The 22336-nt window shown below is 41.7% G+C and overlaps 4 protein-coding genes and 1 pseudogene across 6 annotated transcripts; 4 read left to right on the top strand and 1 right to left on the bottom strand.

The window, feature by feature from the left end:
- Window positions 1–121: 121 nt before the first annotated feature.
- Window positions 122–5815, bottom strand: LOC124415872 (chitin deacetylase 1). 2 transcript variants are annotated; one of them, XM_046896558.1, is made up of 11 exons: window positions 5614–5815; window positions 3373–3507; window positions 2591–2695; window positions 2266–2409; window positions 1883–2065; window positions 1624–1762; window positions 1380–1501; window positions 1084–1313; window positions 836–1006; window positions 409–733; window positions 122–378 (listed from the first exon to the last, which is right to left on the bottom strand). In XM_046896558.1, exons 1-10 carry the CDS (start codon window positions 5660–5662, stop codon window positions 455–457), a joined length of 1557 nt encoding a protein of 518 aa, XP_046752514.1. In that variant the 5' UTR covers window positions 5663–5815; the 3' UTR covers window positions 122–378; window positions 409–454. The 2 variants fall into 2 exon arrangements, with proteins under 2 accessions (XP_046752514.1, XP_046752513.1); XM_046896557.1 differs by having other exon boundaries at window positions 122–374; window positions 406–733; window positions 5614–5814.
- A 1705-nt stretch (window positions 5816–7520) lies between these two features.
- LOC124413854 (protein sneaky) lies at window positions 7521–10119 on the top strand. Its single transcript, XM_046894644.1, has 6 exons — window positions 7521–7795; window positions 7884–8099; window positions 8171–8484; window positions 8548–8735; window positions 8798–9324; window positions 9447–10119. The coding sequence occupies exons 1-6, from the start codon at window positions 7541–7543 to the stop codon at window positions 10089–10091; spliced, it is 2145 nt and encodes a 714-aa protein (XP_046750600.1). The 5' UTR covers window positions 7521–7540; the 3' UTR covers window positions 10092–10119.
- Window positions 10120–10767: 648 nt separating this feature from the next.
- LOC124413862 (glucose dehydrogenase [FAD, quinone]-like) lies at window positions 10768–13370 on the top strand. Its single transcript, XM_046894652.1, has 6 exons — window positions 10768–11033; window positions 11179–11307; window positions 11376–11926; window positions 12042–12510; window positions 12620–12990; window positions 13242–13370. Exons 1-6 carry the CDS (start codon window positions 10826–10828, stop codon window positions 13338–13340), a joined length of 1827 nt encoding a protein of 608 aa, XP_046750608.1. The 5' UTR covers window positions 10768–10825; the 3' UTR covers window positions 13341–13370.
- A 937-nt stretch (window positions 13371–14307) lies between these two features.
- LOC124413874 (ejaculatory bulb-specific protein 3-like) lies at window positions 14308–15929 on the top strand. Of its 2 annotated transcripts, none has more exons than XM_046894662.1 (2): window positions 14308–14562; window positions 14711–15929. In XM_046894662.1, the coding sequence occupies exons 1-2, from the start codon at window positions 14376–14378 to the stop codon at window positions 14929–14931; spliced, it is 408 nt and encodes a 135-aa protein (XP_046750618.1). In that variant the 5' UTR covers window positions 14308–14375; the 3' UTR covers window positions 14932–15929. The 2 variants fall into 2 exon arrangements, with proteins under 2 accessions (XP_046750618.1, XP_046750622.1); XM_046894666.1 differs by having other exon boundaries at window positions 14310–14562; window positions 14729–15929.
- Window positions 15930–16735: 806 nt separating this feature from the next.
- On the top strand, window positions 16736–18818 carry LOC124413868 (annotated as a pseudogene).
- The last annotated feature ends 3518 nt before the right edge of the window (window positions 18819–22336 follow it).

Here is a 22336-nt window from a genome sequence, read left to right as displayed (position 1 = left end):
TGTGCATATACATCGGTAATAAAAGAATATGATCGACCATCGGTTTATGATTCATTTCACATAACTATTGATTGGTAAAAGTCGAAAATGTATCTTAACCACCGATGATCGATTTATTCTCACGTTCCAATACTAGATGATAAATATCATTTATATTTTTCTTCTCGTGGTAGATACGCATACATTACGTTCTTCTCCGTACAAATAAATATTCTACTTACAACTAATTAAGGTACTCAGTCATATTCCCACTAATTGCAAGCAAATCTCTGTGGCAATTATACACTCTAGATATACTTACACTCTGTAAATTCTTAAAATTACGGCATATTGCGTATTCTTATTGATCTAATTTCACCTTCAATTAATTTATGTGTACACTGTCATCATTTTCATAAACACAAAAGAAAAATAAAAGGAAGTAAAATACAACACAAGAAGAAAAACAGTTATCTTAGTTTGATCCAAACTCATTTCTTAACCAGGGAAATTGTTTCGGACATTCGTAACACGTGTACAAATATCTATCAGACTTTAAGACACTGCTGTACAACTTGCACGTGTTCGGCAATGCGCAGGCAATTTCTCGGGGCTCAAATTGCCGCTTGTTGCAGTTCCATGGCTGAAAATTCTTTAACTTGTCCAACGGCGTTGGATTTCGCATCCATTCAACCATTTGATTACTGGTAACAAAGTAGACGTCTGGAAGCTGCAGAGTGTCGTCAATGAATTTCTGAAATGCAGTGGAATAATCAATGTATAATATGCTTGTAAATTGAAGGACTTTACGCAATTCATGATTCTTGACCATGAGCCGACAAAAGTTGACTATTACCGAAAACGCATAGTGGTAGGCTGGATTCTTGAACCAAGCTGCATGAAAATAGAGTCCATAGGGTGCCCGATTTTGTAGATAATGTCTGTTGAAGTTAATCGTGAGCATACGATATATTTCCTCCCCTGATAGATCGCGCGTACAAGAGTCAATCATGGTGCACGTGTAATTCTAAAACATGAAACGAAACGGCGATTAAATAGAAAAGTCAGCGACCAATATTCCGTGCTGTGAAGAGATATTCTTACCCCTAGCAGTAGTTGGTTTATTGGTATCTCCCAGAGGCCTGGGTACGAACGTGTTGGACATAACTGACCGGGGCTGCCGCAAGGGTGAGGGGGTTGGTGATCTAGGGTGTACGGCCAAATCGGTGGATTCGAGAACGGGGCTACGATTGTCGAATCGTAGGCGAATCCGAACTCCGTCATCATGAGAAACTGACGATTCCATCCCACTTGGAGAAACGGCACTCGCAATCCTGTGAACCGATCATTACAGAATTCGCAATTTGGAATATGAATTTATTATATTTGTTTTACTGTACCTCTGATCTCCTCGATCCGTACTCCTGCGTATTTGTGTATGATATTCGCCTCCCCGACCATTTCGTCGAACCAATCTTCGATGGTTGCATTTTTCGACCACCATTCTTCAGGGCCTCGATGTCTGCAATCGGAATTTCTTTAAACTATTACACCATGATTATTGTTCGGTGATAAATTAGTGGAACTGAATGTTTTGTTTGTTTTGGCTTTGATGGACTAGCTTTACGTAAGATGTTTACTTACGTTACGGAATGAACTGCAATTTCGTGTCCATTGTTCCACAAACTCTGTACGTCTCTGTAATTTGTGAACTGATGGCTTACGTAGAATGTACCACGAATTGGGCATCCGTTCGGATTTTTCCTCGCGTCGTTGAATATGTCTGAAAAGTATAAAACTATACTATAAAAGATATACTCCAGCTTCGAATATCTTCCTGATTTGATCAGGAATCAAATTCGCAGTGTACCGTTGAAGGAAATTACAAATGTCATTGTCTTACTTGAGTAGAGATCAATATTCTCGGCGTTGACTGCATCGTTGAAAGTTATCGAGATCATTTGCGGAATGTTGGAGACGCTCAGGTTTCCAGGTGCTCTGGTACCTTCTTTGGAACACCAACAGTCTGGCAAGTGGCATTTTTCAGGATCGCAGGACGGTGCCGCGTTGCGGTCCTTCTCTGTATCTGAAATCACAAGGTGAGTTTTATTTTTTTAAACCTCCAAGCATATCCTCCATCTGTAAATAAATCACCTTTTCCAAGGATACCAATCTCTAAATATATCCTTAAAATTTACTACCAAAATTGTTCAAGGAAAGAGCGATCGTCTTTCCTAAGTACCCAAAAAACTATCTGTGGTTTTGAATATTTCAAACGATTCTTACCGCACCAGGCCTCGTCCGAGGAATCCGGACAGTCGACGCTTCCATCGCAAAAGTAAAGGGAAGGTAAACACGTTCCATCTCCACAGGCCAGGGTGTCGTCCTCGCATTCACCGTCATGGAGAAGTGGCTTTGGGGGTATTTCCTCTGTGTATAAGAGGTGAAATTGGTTAAGGCATCAGAAGTATTGACGTCGTATTTGACGCATAGAGCAATTAATTATTAGGGAAACAAACAATCAACCATTCAGACATCGCGCTATTGACACACCAACGAATTTTTGTCGGAACCTAAAAGAGTATAATAGCATTTTAGCTGTCCTTCTTACCCAAACTCACGTCGCAGTTGTCGACGTTTGCTTTAAAATCACATAACTGACGAGACACGTCGAAGAGCAAACCATGCGAGCACTTGAACTCAAAAACGTCGCTATCTAAAGAAGAAACAGTAAACAGTGTTATAAGAAAAGCTATAGAGTTCAAAGTAGATTGCCATAATTCTATTCCGAATTGTATAATCTGACGACGAATGATTGTCATTTAGTCCTGTATCTTAACAATAATTGTAGGTATGAGAACGTGAAAAACATGTGATGAATTGTCGTCTTGATGTCGAGTGTTCGAAAACTAGGGCATTGCGACGTGAACGAGAATGACAGGGAAATTGAAGTGAGTCAATTATTTTATGGAGAGAGAGTACCGCCGAGTCGAATGCAGACTGTACATATACTCACGGAGCCGAGAAGTACTCAAAGAGTAAACGACACGACACTACATGATACATAATTGTCATTTAATGTATATCCTACGTAATAATAAATTGATCATTAAATCAGACGACTTAAATTTCTCCAATACCGTCATAAATGCATTTTCATACGAGAACTCGAATTTTCTTCAAATTTGGTAGGGTAATAGCAAATCAATATTCACGTTCAAGCCTCGAAACCAAACTTGTTGCGTCAAGTATATTACACCCAAATTAGATGTTAAACAACTGTTATAATTATAGGCAAATACAATTTACGTCATAAACTCGCAGCTATCTTAAAGTGATTGGAAAGTAAATGTCGGTTGACATAAATACCAAACTGATTCATTTAATACGCACCCAAGCAGAGGTAGTACTTCGCGCATTCATCCTGCGTCCAGATCTTGTGCGCTGGAGTTTTTGGATTTCGATAGAATCTATCGTCGTCTAGACATTCCACTCTGTCCGTTGTGTCCTTAGCTCGAACCACTGAGGCTGTGGGAAAAGATAAAATTTATGATAATGAGTAATTTTTTAGTCTTACCGTATCGTGTTTAGCTCCGATCCGCTCTCGCTTTCACCATATCGGAAAAAAACTTTCATCTTAGATTATTGACAAGAATTTCTGTCCGAATTTATTCATTGTCGTGTTGATTAACGCGTAGCGTAGTACATACTTGAATAATCACGAAAGGAATTCGGACGCGGGGAATTGATACTATACATATACACTAGTCCTTACTGTACTATAATTGCTACCATATAAACTGCTGACCACCGTTGCGTCAATCTGGTTGAATCTAATTAAATGCAGCTATACGCGGTCGATATACCGTTCAATTTCTGAGCAATGTGCAGTACGAGCTTTACTCACAATATTTAAATGCATGCTTATATGCATGGATGAATAGTAATATAAACAAGAATTTCACATGATAAGGGCATGATAATTTCTCTAATCCTTGGATAAAATTTGGAAACTACAACAACGCAGGAACATGTTCTACTGATATCTGTGGAAGTTAAAGAACATCCGATTCATTCCTGGATCATTCCGTATACCCTAAGGCAATTTTCCAGTGTTGAAATTTAGAAATTGTCCATCGCGTATGCGGCGTGCGTGTCTCTGGTTTCGTCACGCAGGTGATTTCTTTCGCTACAACTGTCAACGAGTTTAAAACGCGTAATCAATACATCAGAGGATTATTATATATAGCTGCACGTCCGATTATGTGAAAACCGTAGATACACATTTACTTTCGCATCCGGAGACGGCAATGATCGATAAAAGATGCTGCGAGTCTGAAGAGAAACTCGACGCAGCATCGACGAGTACAGACGTGCACAGGATGGTCACATAGAAATAAACTCGTATATGAGAAAATGTATCACTTGTCCGGCAAATGATTCTCGATGAAAGAAAAATTTTCCGTTACTTACACGAGTTTTAATTTACCCAGCAGAGAACCCGTAAAGTTTGCTTTGGCGCAATATGCATATGTGTGTATGAAATTTCTATTTCCTTTTTGCTCCCTTGAGTGCAAGTTGTTGTGCATGATATTTGCAAGAGAGATCGAGCTGAGCTCTACGCCGATAAGTAACAGCGTATCATTTCACTGATCCCAACGTGAGATGAGAGAGGCGTTTAAAAACACAATAGTACCGAGACTCACGCGCTGATTACGCACCGGATGGAACGGCACGTTAATTGGATGCCGTTTTTAAATTTCGAAACGCAATGTACATCTCGGCATGTTTTATTCTCTAGGTCAGAGGAAAAGTGAGTTTATTTGCATTATCGTACACAGACAAGCACTTGGATCTATTCTTGAGATGTTCTCTGAAGCTTGACTGCAAGATTCGATTTCAGGATACATTTTTTATTGCGTCATTAGAACAATGACGATGTACCCAGACAGTTTTAGAACATTATCTCAGATTCGATTTCACCCTGGTAGCGATATTTAGTTTCACGTATCACCCTGTATATTATCTTATACACTCGCGTTTTCACTTTGTCGATTCATAACGTGGTCAGTGAAACTACACATGGATATCGTATTTTGCTAAAAAAAAAGTAAATGAAACATACTTCGGTATTTTTCGATTTAACACATCGAGAGAGACCAAATATAATGTAAGTTGCCTTAGAATGAAATTTCGATAATTTCCTGTTTTCAAAATAATTATTTTGAAAATAACTGTGATACCTCTAAAAAAAATTTCAAATTTTAGAGCTAGTTTGGACAAAAAATAATTTACATGCACACACTTACACTGATTTCCGCAATAACGTACGCGGGTAACCAGTTGAGGATCACAATGTACTTTCGATGGTCCCTGACCTCGAACACATCTGAGTAGGTCATAGCGATCAAAAATTTGCCTCAAGGCTCTTATTACTTATATATAAGATTTGCTGAAGTTGATCTTGACTTTCGTTCTAAATCCATCTTTGTTTGCTCACCTCTCTCCTGCATCTACTTTCCAGTTTATCGCGACAAATTCACGCTGCATGCTTATACATTACACCTTCGGTGCACATAGAGATTATTCTGGGTGCACTTACGGTTGTTCTTATGTATAAGTCTATACACTCACCGTGGAATAACAGCAACGTTGAGACAACCGAGAAAATCCTAGGCTTCATGTTCCTCTTTCTCTTCGAGAGGCTCGCACTTTCAGACTAATCCCTACCATCGCACTTGCTGGCCTTATATCACCTCCGTTGAACGTATGTGATGGTTACAACGAAATTTTTTATTACTCGCACAAAACTTTGTGTTTTTATTATCACATTGGCAATGCTGGCATTTCTTTACATGATAATTGGCAGATTAATAATATATAATGAGTTGCTGTAGAGCTGATCACTTGCCCCAACAAGTCAACAATAAGATTTTTACAAACTCCGCTGTGCGTACGTTTTCTTTGGCCCTTAGAAATTACATGACTTGTACAATTTTATCCACAAGTTCGGACAATGCACGGCTGTACAGAGTTTCTGATACTATCTTACTCGATGCTGAGAGTCTTGATCATCGATACGGAAAAAGGAAATGAAAATTGTAGCAATTTTACAGCAAAAAAAAACAATAAAAGGACCGATACTGTGGACTTCCGTCGGGATATTTTATACTATCTGCCGCCTTGTAATTGGCGGCAAAAATAGTTTGGAAAGTTACTACTAGATACTGCTACGCGGTTACTGCGCCGTGAATTATGCTACTAGATATACTGCTCAGATTGCAGATTGCATATAACAAGGCGTGCTTCGCTGTTAAAGATTGCCGAAGATCCGAACTAGCAACGGACAGTCCACTGAAAATATGATTCATCTATTTAATTTCATAATCAGAGTAGATTTTTTAGAAATTCCAAGTTCCAAGACAAACTGTTGCAGTAATTGAATAGTATTGCTTGCAAAATAAATATCCAATCACTCTTCCTAGAAGATCGTAAGAAAATCACTTTGGCATGAGGGAAGGAGGAAAAGGAAAAGATGGTTCACATGTCAGTATGAATATAGGGGTACGCCACAAAGTAGACTGAGACGCTCAGAACTTGATACCCTGGAAAAAATAACTTCACGAAGCAAGAAGGCGTTGAGTACAATCTTTCAACATCTTTTCTGCATCTTCTTTTCATGAAAAAAATATACTCCTACTGTTCAGACAATGAAAAGTACACTTTGTAATTTTTGACTTGTCACAAATAAAATCATCCTTGCGGATTGAATTACGACAATGTTTGGAATCTATACATTATGGTTATTTGAAGGCACTTGTGTAACTCACAGAGCTATGGTTATTATTGTTATGTCAGGTTCCAGATAATCAGACGCAAGCTTATGACCCAGGGCAACAACAGATGCCGTGCGTGCATCGTGTGGATGCTGTAACTATATCCGCTCGTGGGGGGAATCTAATTTTTTCTGATTAAAATAAGAATGTCAAATAATGATTCCAATATCCTGGTGTGGAAAGTCAAGGTTATAAGAGGACTGAGACTATTCGCTTGGTTTTTGCAAGTTGAAACGCAATTTGGTTTGATATTTCACCCACTGGGTTGTGAGTCACATTAATTGTTTTATCAAACGAAGTAGCGATGTATTAGAGTCAATGAAATAATGAAAGATTCTGCGAAACACTGCTCGACGAAGTGTTTTCCAAATTAAAATAAAACGAGTCATTCAAGTCTTTCTTGTTCAACCGTAACTTTTACAGTTCTACTCACGTGTTGACCAATTATATTTGGTAGAGAACTGCCCCTTACTGCCGATATCATGATTCGAAGATCAACGCTCGCCTGATTGATCGACTAATCATGTGTCATGACGTGGCAACATTCCACACATTGCAACATCAATTGTTCCACAGCTCGTTTCTAGGTATAGTAGTAGCAGACGTGTGAGTACAAACCGCATGACTCCTCGCGTCAGTACCAAACTGTACAAACAAACACAATTCCCTGCACATCAACTAAAACGATCATGTCTGGGCTAGAAAAGATATCGATAATAGGCCGAATGATGGAACGCACCTTGGATACTCTTTCCAAGGTATATTTGAACATCTGCCCAACACTTTACGGTGTGTGCTATGATCCACCAGGACAGCATAAGAGATCGCGAACACTAATTGGGTTCCTCCTTGGCGTCACGCTTGGTGTTTTATTCTACGAGCTTGTAATCGTGGATCTAGAATTTTCTCCATACACCACTTTGGCTCTTGGAGCCGTTGTGATTGTCATGCTCGCCTTTGGATGTGCGTCGTCCATCCAGGTTATAAAAATGATCTGCACGATCAAGGATTCTAGGGCAAGAGGTGAATTATCACAGGTTTGAATCTGACCGCATCATGATTTTCCAGGTACGTTGCATTTCCCTGCTGACGATTCCAATCTTTTGTGGCCGAGCAGGACGCAGTGTCCTCAAGGCAATGGTCCTGGCGTACGTGATTGCGGGTCCGATTTTCAACCTAACCTACAACGGCAAAGAAGTGGTCAGGACCTTCGCGTGCACGACGCAACTCACCTACAACCTGACAAAGACACGACTGGATCTGATGTTCAAGCCTTTTCAGCAGGTGTGCACTCGCCGGTTGGTACTAAAACTTGTGAGAATAATTGGGACTCATAAACCGGGCAATCCTTGTAGGCAATTTTCAGTATGAAGGCAGACACCAACGAGATCAGGGATACTTTGGCTTCGGTGCGAGACTTGTCGAGCCCAATTGTCGAGGAAATAGAAGGCGAGGAAGAGATGCATCGTCTCCAAGAGGAGAATGACTACTTTGACGAGCATCTAGGGGACACAAAGCGGAGCGAGGAAATTGCGGAGAAGACGAAACGGAAGCAGAAAATGAAACGCGAGGAGTCGAAGAGCGAGGCGGACGTCTACGAGGCTCGTTATCGTGAGAAAATGGAACAACGTTGCGAAGAGCAGTTCACCCGAGGTTCGGAACGGTGCAGGTACCGAGAAACGTCATCCGCCATTCCTGTTCCTTACTCATTCTAAGATTCTTATCCTCGCAGGAACATGTTCAGCGGTGTCTACGACAAGTGCTACGAAAAGGTGACGTGGCTCGCGGCGTGGCTTCTGTGCTGGCCGATGAAGCTCACCTTCGTCTGTAACCTGGCAGAGGCGATGGGTGGATCCACCACCTGTAACCCTGACGGAAATGTCGACGTGGGGATTGGCGAAGGTTACGTTGCGCTCAAAGGTACCGGATCATCATAATCTTCAATACCTGCATATGACCTCTTTAATTTTGTTTTCGTTAAGGAACCCGAGAGAAGTTGAGCTCAAGCTTCAAGGACGCGCGGCTGCAGTACAAGATACGTAAGAATCGGCCATTCCTGGATGTTCGGGGCGCAGGTGACACCGCAAAGGCAGTGATGCATGAATTCGATGCAAGACGCAGAGTCTTTGAAATGGTTATGACTATAATTCGACGTTGCCTCGCGTTCGTCTTCATCAAAATAATCCTGAGCGCTCTCAATTACCACGAAAAGTACCTTGATGATATCGAGTACGACAACATCTACGTGACCGCCTATTTCCGGCGCATTGATGCGCGGCGAAAGATACGCGACTGCCCGACACTCCTGCCCCTACGGAAGATCGAACGCACCAAACTCATTGACCCTTACAGGTCCAGACCGAGCAGAATTGAGCGCAAAAATCTCATGGTACAGACCGTAAAGCTTATTCTTGAAATGTTAACCGCGACCACATTCATCCTCCTCGATCGCCTCTTCTACGAAACTCTGGACGTCGTGAGGCGTCACGCACTCATTGAGTACACCCAGGTTAAGATTTCAAAATCACGTCTTTTCCAATCAGCAACTTATCGCTGGTTAAGGGTGATGTTTCAATGTCATGCGTGACTGCTGATAAGTAAAAGCCATTTTATCTCTGTATTCATACTCAGAGTGGCCGTCACGACATGAGCCTCGAAGTCCGAGGGACGGGAATCATTGCAACCCTACTCCGAAATGTGATAGGAGGATTTAATGGTAAACGCCGGATCAAGACAGTGACCTCGAATCAAACCTGCCTACCAAACCCTCGCGAGCTGCCTGGTTACATCCTGGCCAAGATCTATGGAACATATTTCGCCATCTGGTTGATGCTCTTCCTGGCAGGCTACACCCAGCGATTGCGACACGCGATATGCGCTTTCTTCTATCGCACTCGGGAGAAAAGACGCATTTTGTACCTCTACAACGAAACTTTACGCCGGCGTCTGGGGTTCTTCAGATTCATGCGAGGACACGTGCGATCCCTTGTCAGATCGCGACTCCTCGAACGTGACACTGACCCTTGGGTGGCTCTTCGCCTTCGATCGCCACGGTTCTGTGGATGGTTGGGCTACTTTGCTTGCGCCAGGCCGAAGTGCCTCATCTGTGGTGAGGCTGAACCAAGGAAAGGACCTGCGTTTCGCCGATGCACGACCCCAGGATGCCCTTTTCTTCACTGTGCCGAATGCTGGCGAGATGTGGGAAAGATCTGTTACGCTTGTGCTGATTTCCCGGATACCGATACCGACGACTACGATACGCAGGCCGAGATTTGAGTTCTTGGATTACTCAGCGGTCTTGATCACGACTCCTTTACCCGATATTTGATGTGAGTTACTGCGGAATAATAAATAGCAATCGTAGGATTGTGACAGTGATGAATAATATTACGGTAAAGATTGAACATCGATTGTTTGTTACTAGTACTTGACGGCACTGCTTTCAATGATCATTGCTATGTCCATGCAGGTGTTCCGAAGTTAAAATTGCAGCATTGCTAGTCAACTAAATGCGATATCTCTAGCCGCTTGCTTATTTACAAGGAAACTGGTCGTTTGTCTAAATGTTTTGTATACGTCAACCACGAATGATACGGGTTGAGCAATATTTGACTAATGTAAATCGACTTGTTTACTCGTAATGAAAAGTGTTTTTTTCAACGACAGGTAATAACAACCTGAATAAACAGGTACTTGGCAATAGCAAATCACTAAATATACCGAACCGCAATGCAAGCCAGACTCGATAAAACCTGGAGTAGGTATCATAGGATGGTGAATCAGTAAGGTGTCGTCCAATGGAAATAACGTCTCTGTTCTTACAATTTGAAATACTGTTGCATACATTTATGAGATAGCCTAGCCTAGGGATTGATGATTCCGCTTAATTATTAATAAACAAACAAGTCTGAGGTGTACAAGAATCGTATGGAAAAAAAATCTAATCGGTGGCAATAACAGCTTACATTTGTGATTAATATCAATTTTCGACTGACCGTTTATCGTTAGCGATGAATCAGCACTTCCCTTCGCCATTCACGTGCAATGAAACCCTACCAAGCCCTAGTATGACAGACATGTGCAATGCCTCTACATTTGCCGTTTTCATGTCCCTTCTGGGGTCGCTCATACAAAAGAATAAAAAAATATCGGGAATATGCGAACGCGTAAAGTCCATTGACTCACCGGATCCAGTGTATGACTACATCGTAGTTGGCGGTAAGTTGTGATAAGTTCTGGAAGTGTAAGTGCCGTAAAAAAATGCAAATTTACGTGCAAAGGTGCAATACACCTTTAAACGTGACGGAGAAATTGGCACCTGCAAGATTTATAGAATATTCAAGCCCTGCTGTCTTTACTTCAGGTGGTGCGGCAGGTTCTGTAGTTGCTGCAAGATTGAGCGAGATTCCTCACTGGAAAGTATTGCTTCTTGAAGCTGGTGACGACGAGCCTGCAGCTGCTGCGATTCCTAGTTTCTACGGCGTTGTATATCGTGGGTATAACAGAAAATCTATTTTACAACTATAATGCGAAGACTAATCAAATCTCTGTCTATTTAAGAATCTAGTTTGGACTTTAAATACCAGACAACGAACGAAAGTCACGCTTGTCTATCAAGGAACGGTTCCTGTTCGTACACCGCGGCAAAAGTTCTCGGTGGAAGTACAGTGCACAACGGGATGATATATTTAAGGGGCAATCCAACGGACTACAACAATTGGGCCGCTATGGGTAATAAGGGCTGGACTTGGGATGAAGTCAAACCTTTTTTCCTGAAGGCGGAGGATAACGGTGAAATTGATAGAGTCGGAAGATTCTGGCACGCCACTGGAGGTCCGCTTTCCGTTGAGCGATATCCTTATCGACCTCCCTTTGCGGATTCGATACTCGAAGCAGCGGTAGAAGCAGGATTCGGAATCAGCCAAGATCTCAACGGAGATGATATCACTGGATTTACACTAATACAATCCACAACAAAAAATGGAGTTAGACGCAGCAGTGCCGCATCATATCTGCGGCCGATTAGGAACCGCGAGAATCTACACATTTCCCTTAATTCCACCGTCACTAGGGTAGTAATCGAGAATGGAAAGGCAGTTGGTGTTGAGTACTTTAGGGTAATAATGATATCACTTTGATCTTACGAGTAGCACCTTAAGATAGCAGCTCAAGGTCCGTAGTCGACGTGTTGTCCTAATTATCAATAGCCAAATACTTAAAAAATTTTTACAGAACGGCAAGTTCAAAACGATCTTCGCATCGCAAGAAGTGATTGTTTGCGCAGGGACCGTCAGATCACCACAAATTTTACTTTTATCTGGCATTGGTCCCGAGGAACATTTGAGGCAGATGGATATCAAGGTCGTGCAGGACTTACCTGGAGTTGGCAGTAATTATCACGACCACATGTACTTTATGCTCAACTTTACTATCAATACACCTGATGTATATGACAACGATTGGTTAGCTGCAACTGAATACCTCGACTTTCAAACTGGCCCATTGTCTAGTACTGGATTAGGTCAGGTGGTCGCTGAGCTTGCTTCTACTACTACAACCTCTGATTTCCCTGACATTCAAATCTTCTGTTTGGGTTATGACGCTGACTGTGCACCAGGTGAAATCGGCGCTCTTCGGAGTACAGGATCTCGCCAGATTTCCCTGGTAGTGGCGTACCAACACCCGAAGAGTAAAGGTAGGTGTTATAAACTGTAAACCGAGTCGGGATATGAATTTTGTGAAATAGTTTTTATTGTTAAATAGTAGAGGAGAAACGACGCTGATCCTCAAATATGTTGGCTTAGGACGAATTAGTTTGGCTTCGAATGATCCTCTGGAATACCCCGTGATCTGGGGTAACTTTCTCAGCGAAACCAGCGATGTTGATGGTCTCGTAGAAGCCATAAACAATGCCATGAAATTAGCCGATACGAATACCTTGAAAGCCCAGAATATTACGTTGTCAGAAACAATTCGGGCAGCCTGTAGCAGTTACACTTACCCTAGTACTGACTACTGGAAGTGTGCGGTACAGGAGGACACATATCCCCAAGCTCACGGAAGTGGATCCTGTAAAATGGGACCTGAGCATGACGCCATGTCAGTTGTCGATCACGAGCTTCGAGTAAGAGGGATCAAGGGATTGCGCGTTGCAGATACTTCTATTATGCCTCAGGTAAGTTTTGTGGCAATACATTGAGTTCATCTATTGCCATGAGTTCCGTTGCATAATTAATTTGCCTTATCTGTCTTTTGCGCGGTCAAATGGCAAGAATGTCAAGTTATTTGAGTAAAATAGTATACAGTTAACTGTGAAGTGAAGTATAAAAAAGCATAAAAAAAATTTAAGTTTGTGTTTAACGGTAACTAAAGATTAAGTTTCAACACTCTGCCACCCTCCATTGCTCTCAATCCTTTTACCCACAGATAACTTCTGGAAATACTGCGGCACCAACAATGATGATTGGGGAGCGAGCAGCAGAATTCATCAAGAAAGATGCGGGTTGGCCTTCAATGTGGAAATGAGAGCAATTTTCTGACGAGATATTACGTAAAGAATATGTGCAAATGTAAATAGATGAAATACTTTTAGATGAATTAGACCATTTGTTTTTTGAACTGTACGTAATCTACCTATGTTATTCGATAAAAAAGAAAATAAAAAAGTGTTTTACTGCGAACAGCGCTTTTTCTTTCAACGTGTGACACAATACTTATCGAATACGATTAAAAGCGATGCCATTTTCAACATTTGATCAGATTTGGATTCAGTTAACACTGTGCAGACTCGATGAAGAGTATAAGGTAATACATGGGACCTCTTTCTTGAAGACGGAGTCTTGGCCGAATTTTTCACCCGCAGTAATTGTAAAAAATATCTGCTTGTCACTTACAGAGGAATGTAAAAAATTCATAGCCACAATTCCAGTTATGATTTAATATCAGTAATGTACCCAGATTGAAAAATCAACAGCGTTTCGCTAAGTGGGTTTCAAGGATCAGTAGTTGAAACTTGAAATATTATCGGAAATGTTGATCACGAAATTTGCAGTTGGAGTCAAGTATTAATGAACAGAAGAACCTGAAAATTGAAATCGTCGTGTACTGGGAGAAGGAATTAGGCATATGTAACGGTTATCTCCAGACCGAAATATGCCAACAAAGATAGTCGAAAAGAAAATCTTTTCAGCTATCTTAGGGAACTATTTATAAATTTTCATCTATTTTCGTGTAGTGATAAAATGCAATATTTTCTCTAGTTCAGCTAATTTAAAGATAAGTAAATTACCTATAAAAATAAATGTAAAACGCACGTCATCACGCTGACTTTCAAATCACGCAACGACTTTTGCTTTGGTTTTGATTGCCTTGAATTGGTCCTGGGTCGTTACCGAAGATTGAACAAGAAATTGCTATATCGTGCGAGTAATTGTCTGAAATCTCTACATTGTAATAGACCCGGCATCAAATTAGTTGTAGGGCTATAAGACCAGGAAGAATCAGGTTTGCTGGCAGTGAGTCCATCTCATCACTGCCGATTCGCATACCTGTAAGAGAAAAATGTTAACAATTTTGACTTTGCTCTGTATCGGCGGCGGTGCGCTGGCTGCTGAAAGCGATAAGTACACAACAAAATACGACAACGTGGACGTGGATGCAGTCATTCGCAACGAACGTCTGACTAAAAACTACGTCGGTTGTCTCCTTGACCTCACGCCCTGCACGCCAGACGGTTCTGAGCTCAAAAGTGAGTTTTCAAAATTGATGTTACCAGTGACGTACTACTTTTCGCTATAGATCCTTACGAATACTGGCAAAAGTTGATGACAAGGCCATGCATCTTTATCTGTCCATTCAACGTAACCCTGAAAAGCATCTTAATCCAGCCTCTCTAGCCTGTAGCCATGTTTCAGAAAATCTTCCTGACGCTTTGGCAACGGATTGTGCGGGATGCAGCGTGGCGCAAAAGAAAGCAGCGGACAAATTCTCGCAACATCTGATCGACGAAAAGCCAGAAGACTGGAAACTCCTCGAGACAAAGTACGATCCTACGGGTGCCTACCGGCTTCGCTATCTCGAAGAACAGTCCAAGAATGATACTGAAGCTGAACATTAACATGTTCTGTTATCATTTGAGGACCAGCTGTTGGGTGCTGGAACTTCCTTCTACCATCTTATCGATCAATGAAATTGAAACTCGGATACGAATCAGCGCCGGAAGCAGTAAAGAGTAACAATAGGGTGAGGGATGACAGTTTGGCAGAGGGTCGCGCCTGATAGAGTAGATAGATATGGGTAAAATTTATATGCATGTCATGACAAGGTATCACATATCGCTGAGGTTGCAAAAGCATACTCTGCATAAAAATCTGCTGCTGGTTCATGAGATTAAGAAACGAGTGTCATAAAACATAAACTATAAACTTATACGATTTGGTTTCAATTGCGCACTATCTGTATGTAAAATTTCCGAATTCATTCCAAAAAAGTTCTACACAAGTTTACATCGGCCAATTTCAACACTCAATTTGTTACAGTGTATATAATATAATGCGAATGCAGCATACGAGCTTTCGAATCACGCAATGGTTTTCTTTGGCTGTGTTCACATGAAATTGTACTCAATATTAAAACCTGTGAAATTTGTTTTATAATACAAAAAAATCTAAGTATACATACCCAAATTAGTCTTACTGTTGTAAATATTTTCGCAGACAAAACCTGTTGTTAACGAAACACGCAAAAAGTAAAAAAACATTAAAAAATCGAATATTATTCAATACTTGAGAAACCTGTAATAATAAGCGCGTAATCAAGACTTTATTGCTGATTTGAGAGTTCAGTTAAATTTTCACGAATTTCATGCGATGATAATAACTTATTATTATTATTGTTATTATTATTATTACTTTTATTTCACTTCATGTATAAGTGATCACGCCTTTTGATTCATATGAGGGTGTTCCTGCATGTTTCTAGTGAAAAGTAATGAAATAGTTTTCATTCTGTCAAATACTCGGAATCGAATTAATTCTTTCAGTATAAGACTCGATCTATGGCATAGAAATTGTCGCCATTTTTCTGGCTCTGCTCTCCACGATCAGCTATAGGTTACATGGGTATTCTTGAATTTTGCTTTATCGTCGAAAAAGATGAAATCTTACACTTGAATCAGAAAGGAAGGTAGTGAGGAGTAGCAAAGAGCTATTGAAGTGAAGAGATGAGATAGTCTATTGAAGTGAGGAGATGAGATAGTAGCAGATAGTTGCTCGTGATTGAACACGTCGTCACTCGGGCATACAAATGCGTATCACTCTATATCGCAGATTACCGGTATCACGTATCTTATGCAGGCGAGTTTGACGTCACGCAACGCGATCATGTTCAGATCATGATTTGATATTGGTAAAATTGTTTAGTTTGAAATCCATGGCATATTTAAGATATAAAACCCGAACTGTTACATTATAGTAGAGAATAAAAATTTGTTACCTTATTTATTTATATAAATTTCGTATTTATAAATGAAATATACTTATTATTAAATGCAAAATTGGACTTGTTAATTGGCAACCTAGAAAATATTATTACCCCGTCAGAGATTTTGAACAATATATGGAAGCAAACAAAAAATCGTTATAGGATTGGCAAGTCATTCAACATATCTATGTAAATCACACCTAGACTATACAACCGTTGTTGCTAAAAACATTTTTATTCTACGATCCTGAAAAAGTGGTTAAATTCATTTACAATAACAGTTGTCTAAGATAAAAAAATTCTACTAAATCCATTGTATGATTAATGCACTAACCGTAAGTGAATCAAATTCTACTCACTGTAAACCGATGAATTTGATTGTCTTCTCCAAACAAGACGTTAAAAAAAAAGTGACAATACTTGTTGTATTTTCATCAGACATGACGTACTCCACATCTCCAGTGACCGGCAACGCAGGTTTCCTGGGATCGATCCCCGAATATTGAGGTACCACGATTTCGTGTCTCTTTTGGACGCATTTGCAAGAAGGAAGCAAGCTATAGATGGAACTACTGTACCGACTAAAAAAGCTCGTATGAGTGAATAAAGGTGTATAATATACCTCCTCCATTCACAGGAGCTAGTGCAGGCGTTGTATTGGCTTCAAAACTCGGCGAGAATCCAAAGTCTAAAGTCCTGGTATTGGAATCTGGTCTCCATCAGCCATGGGGTGCGGAAAGTCCAAGTCTTTTCAACGCTGTCGTGAGTAAGTGTTTCACAGTCCAATAAACTTTAGACACCACTTCTTAAAGCATTGAGTCTCGACTGGAGATACTCGACGACAAACGAGAGCTACGTCTGTTACTCCTCAAACTGTTTCTACTCGTATCACACCGTGAAAGTTTTAGGTGAAAACATGGTGCACATCGCGATGATATACTTGCAGAGTATCCTCATAGACTACGACGAATCGGCTGCTCTTGGTAACAAGAGGTGGTTATAGAAAGACGTGAGGCCGTTTTGTCTGAAGTGCGAAGACAATCGGGAAATTAACAGAGTCGGAAGATTTTGGTATGCTACAGGGGGGCCATTTTCAGTTCAAAGATTTCCGTACGAATTTCCCATGACGCAAGCGATCTGCACCGCGTACGTCTTTACAGGCTTTAGACGTTTAGGCGCCAGCGATGACCTCAAAGGAGATCAGCTTACAGGTTTCGACACCGTTCAAACAACTACTACGAACGGCGTCAGACAAAGTACCAGCATTGTCTATCTACACCTCTTTGGAGGCCACAAGAACTTTCACATTTCTCTTAACTCCACCATCGCCAAAATCGTAATCAATAATAAGACCGCCGTCGGCGTCGAGTAGTATCAGCTAGTGATTGGTAGTCGAAGTAATCTAGTGACTACCCTGTTTTTTTTTAAGAACAACGCGTTAGAACGAAAGGCAAGTATGAAAATCTAAAAAGATGAGTTTCATTTTATAAGCGCAACCTCAGGACTATTGATCTATAGTACTAAGTATAGTACTAATGTCCTGCAGAGACTTTCATGATTTGATGTGCACATTTTTTTTTTTTTTTTAAATCAAATATTCTACAACAGACGAACGTTTGCATATACGGGCTGATGAGAAATTCTTCAAGAACTTAGCATGACCTCTTGACAACTATTTGCCCCTCGATTTTAAAAACTTCTCTACGGAATGGGGAAATGAAAAAGGTTGCTGTATGCCGGGAAGTTATCCTCTCCGCAGGTACAGTAGGCTTGCATCACATTCTGCTACTCTCTGGTGTTGGTCCGAAGAAACACCTGGAGTCTGTGGACATCGAAGTGGTAAAGAATCTGTGTGGAATTGGATTTAAATATCATGTCCACGAATCGTACAGCGTCGACTTTACCGTCAACGAACTCGATGTTTACGATAATAATTGGTCTCCTGCAACAGAGTACATCGCTTTTCAGACTGGGCCCCTGTCTGCTGCTGGATTGGCTGGGGTGGCCGCAGCTCTAAACTCGAGCAAATCGACCTCCAACTATTCAGAAATCCAGCTGGCAGGCAACGGCTACTTCGAAGACTGCACACCGAACGAAATTGGGGCCCTTCGCAACAGAGGAAAATGTACAATGAGCATCTGGGTGGGATACCAGCATCCGAAAACCAGAGGAATGTCCATACGTTTGTATACCGCGATGTCGCAGGTAACAGTGATGAAGAAGACTGCTGTTTAAGGTGCTGATTAAGGGCATAAACTACACCCTCACCATGTCAAAGATGGAGGACTTTAAACCCTACAACTTGACTTTGACCAACCAATCCGTCACCGCCTGCCCCAATTATACTTTCCTTATTCACGAATACTGGGCTTGTGCAGTACGTTGGAGTCTCGGTTCCCAGAATCACCAGGTTGGTTCATGCAAAATGGATTCCCTGATGATGCCATGGCCATTGTCGATCCCGAACTATGAGTTTACGGATTAAAGAGACTGTGCTTCGCAGATGCCTCGATCATGCCATAAGTCAGTTTTATTCTCATCTTATGATTGCTGATTTAAAATTATACGTTAAGATTAGTAACCTGATGGTTTTGTAACAAATATTAAATAAGTCGATACAAAAACTCACCGTTTTGATCTTAATGATATCAGATGATGAGAATAGTGATTCGACGCATTTTTTAGCACTATTTAATGTAATTTAATATTATAAAACCAAATGGAAGATGATTGAATTTTTCAAACTTTCGCATCTATAATTGGCAAAGGTGAAATTCCCAGAAACAGCACAGAACGATAATCTTCGGATGTTGGATGATTTGTGCCGACGTTTCATAACCACCATCCTCTCGAATTTAAAGAGTCTCACAAGGTCAATAGAAAGAAGGGAATCGGCGCCGAAGCGAAGGACGACTTCATTTGAGGTCGTATTTTTGCAGAGAACTACGCTCCCAGAAATAGGTAGGTATAACAATGGTTTCAAAATTTGCTGAGACGACACGGGGGGAGGCCAGCCGACCAAGGGACGATGGCAGCAGTGCATCACGGTCATAATACAAAGACACCTATACATCCAAATTCCGAGAGCACTTGCGGGTTGCGACCGATTGGTCGATCGATCAAACGAAGGAACAGGGAGATCAAGATAAAAGCTTGTCGTTTGAAAAGTTGGCCCCATGGAGCAACCGCAGCAAGACGAGCGGAGAGCCGAGAGCCGAGTCGAACAGAGCGGAGCGGAATGGACCACACGCATCGCGGCGTGTCGGGTCGGAACTCGGTATATACGTAACTCTTTATACGGTGTAGTTCGCCGGGATCACCGACGAAGACGACGCGTCGCTGTGCCCGAGACTGACAAGGACCGAGTCCTACAGGCGAGGACCACCCACGTCGATGGCGCAAAGGCGATATTTAGCAGAAGGCAAATCGGTCCAAGGACCACCCACGCTCGCCTCCGACACCCGCGATTGTATACGTCGACGCACACGTCGATGGACGAGCACGTCCGTACACAAATGCATCATACATAGTTCATAGTAAACCGTGTGTATGTCGTATTTTAGCCATGGCAGGGGAGTTCATTGTAGTTTCGTCGAACAGCGGCACCTGGTCTGCCCCCGCAAGAGGGTTCCAGGGAGGGAAGTGGGGGGTGGGAGGTGGGGGGGGGGGGGATTACAGGTGTCGAAATATTTGTTTGGATAATTATACCGGTGGTAAATTAAAGGAAGATCTTTTACGCGGTACTTAATGCGGTGTTCTTTGATAGGAGTTCAGGCCAGTGTGAACGGAGGGTGTGAGGTGCCGACATGTTGGTTTCTTTATTTTATACCTCTCAAGTTACGTCGGATGGAAAGCCGGAATAAAAGCACGGAAGCTGTATATGTGTAAGCCTGAAATATTACTTTATAAACGCTTTGAGAACCATGCTGTGACCAACTTTATTCTTCGGAGTCGATAGATGGAAGGAACCACGGTGTGTAAATTTTTTATTTTACTCCTTTTCGAACCGAGTATTAGCGGAGCGTGCTTGATTATGTTACGCGTAGATTCCTCAACTCCAGGTCACCGCGTATAATGGTTTAAGGCTGCTGATACACAGCTGTCCGAATCGCCAAGAACAGAGTGAAAGTCTCAGGCCTCTGAGTTCCCGAAAACACCTCAGAAAACATTAAATTTCCTCTTCTTTCTTATTGTTTTACCTCATTGAGATAATAGAGGGGAAGGGGGAGAGGGGGGGGGGGATATTCTTTGTAACTAATTGGCATCTAATCGTAAGTTACCGTTCCTCCGTAGCGTTCCGGTCCGTTGAATTTGCTTATACTTTTTTGAAGAAATGAATTAAGCAAATAAATGACGATTTCGTTTGCTCTGAACTATAATACTCACACAGATTACTGTAATTGTAAGGGAAAGATCTAGTTGCAGTGAGTATATTCTAACCAGAAAATTCGATGATACTGTCTCACATAGTTGCATAAACTGTGTGAATAGCAACTACCTCTTTGTGCAATCAAGGCACACAAAATCTACTACAAAAAGTAGTTAACTTGACTATAGGCGGAATGGTAAGATGGAACATGTGAATAGTCAAAAGAAGCATATTTGAAGTACCAGAGAGCGCCTCTGGTTTAAACGTTTTCCCTCTGCTGTATAGTCTTTCTCTGGTATTACAATCTGATCATAATATCAGTGGGTAGAAAGAACATTCGAAGTGCAGTAGCGGGCGGCGTGTTTACCCAGGTCGTAGAATGTGCTCGGCTACCTACGCGCCCCGCAACTAAGAGACCACATGTACACCACGAGGTACAATGCCAAGGAACATACCTGCGCATACGGAACGTCGTACCGGGATCGACACGCTCTTGATGAGCGTCCGTCGCCCGGATCGAACGAACCGCGCCGCGGGCTCAGAGGCGAGCCGAAGACCACCCAAGAAGGCGCCAGCCGCCGTCGCCGTCGCCACGGAAGTTGGCAGTCGTCGAGCCAGCCTACGGGTCCAACAGTATCCACCGCCTCCGAGCGCGAGCGGCAAGTTTCAGGGCCCGCAATCCCGTCAAATTCTGATACAAGATCGACCTACTTACGCGAATGATCTGACCTGCGGAGCTCAACATGGAGCATTGTGAAAAGTTATTTGAATACATTCCAAAATTTATGATATCTAGTCTCAGCTGCGATATATGTATATTGAAAGGATCGTTTATATTGGATCGAGAGTCCGAAGATCGCCAATTTTATATGAAAGTTTATGTACATAGGTTGTTTGGTTAGGTACTCCACTTTTTGCACCGTTGTATTAATGGCAGGGATATTGTGGTTCTGAAAAAATTAAACGCCATAAGTTTGATAGTGGAATTCTAATTAATCCTTTCCAGGCTTTAAGTGTTTTCAACTTCACAATAGGTGTTCGATGAGATATGAGACTAACGTGGCGCCGCAGAGGCGGCAACCTTTCACTTTTACTAGTATAAACGTTGGATTGGTTGCAGCTTTCAGGCGCTTAACTAAGCAAAGCTCTCCGAGAAACCGAGAAGTTTTTGGTCATCAAGGAGCGAAAAATCTTAGCTCCGAAGCTTGACGGCATCAAAGGTTTCAACACCAATCCAATTTTTGATAGTTGAATCATTGGCAATTGTCAAATAGAATTCTATTGAAATTTGGCGAACGACCCAAGTTCAAATGGATCAAGTCGTTTCCTTAGTGTCCTGAAGGATTCCACATAATTACCATTTCACGAGCTATCCAAAAACGTAATGAAATGAAAGTCCAGTTGATGCAGAGACATGTTTCCTACAAGTAGTGCATGACAGTTGCGCTTAAAATTGCGCATTCAGTTGGTGCTTGCAGTGTTCGATTCAAACGCGGAAAGCTACGTCAACCTCCTCGCATAATTCGTCCACGTGGAGGTGCATATGAAGGGTGAAGTGACCGGTACGCAGCCGGAGTACGAAGGCACGCGTAATCGAGGATCCACATACGCATTACGGCCGGATGGATCGAGGTTATTACTATTATTACGAGAAGAGCCCGTTTAACGCGAT

The sequence above is a fragment of the Diprion similis genome, chromosome 2, assembly GCF_021155765.1.
Source record: "Diprion similis isolate iyDipSimi1 chromosome 2, iyDipSimi1.1, whole genome shotgun sequence".
Lineage (NCBI taxonomy): Eukaryota > Metazoa > Arthropoda > Insecta > Hymenoptera > Diprionidae > Diprion > Diprion similis.
Note: the sequence above shows the minus strand (reverse complement) of the source record. Positions and strands in the feature narration are given on the sequence as shown.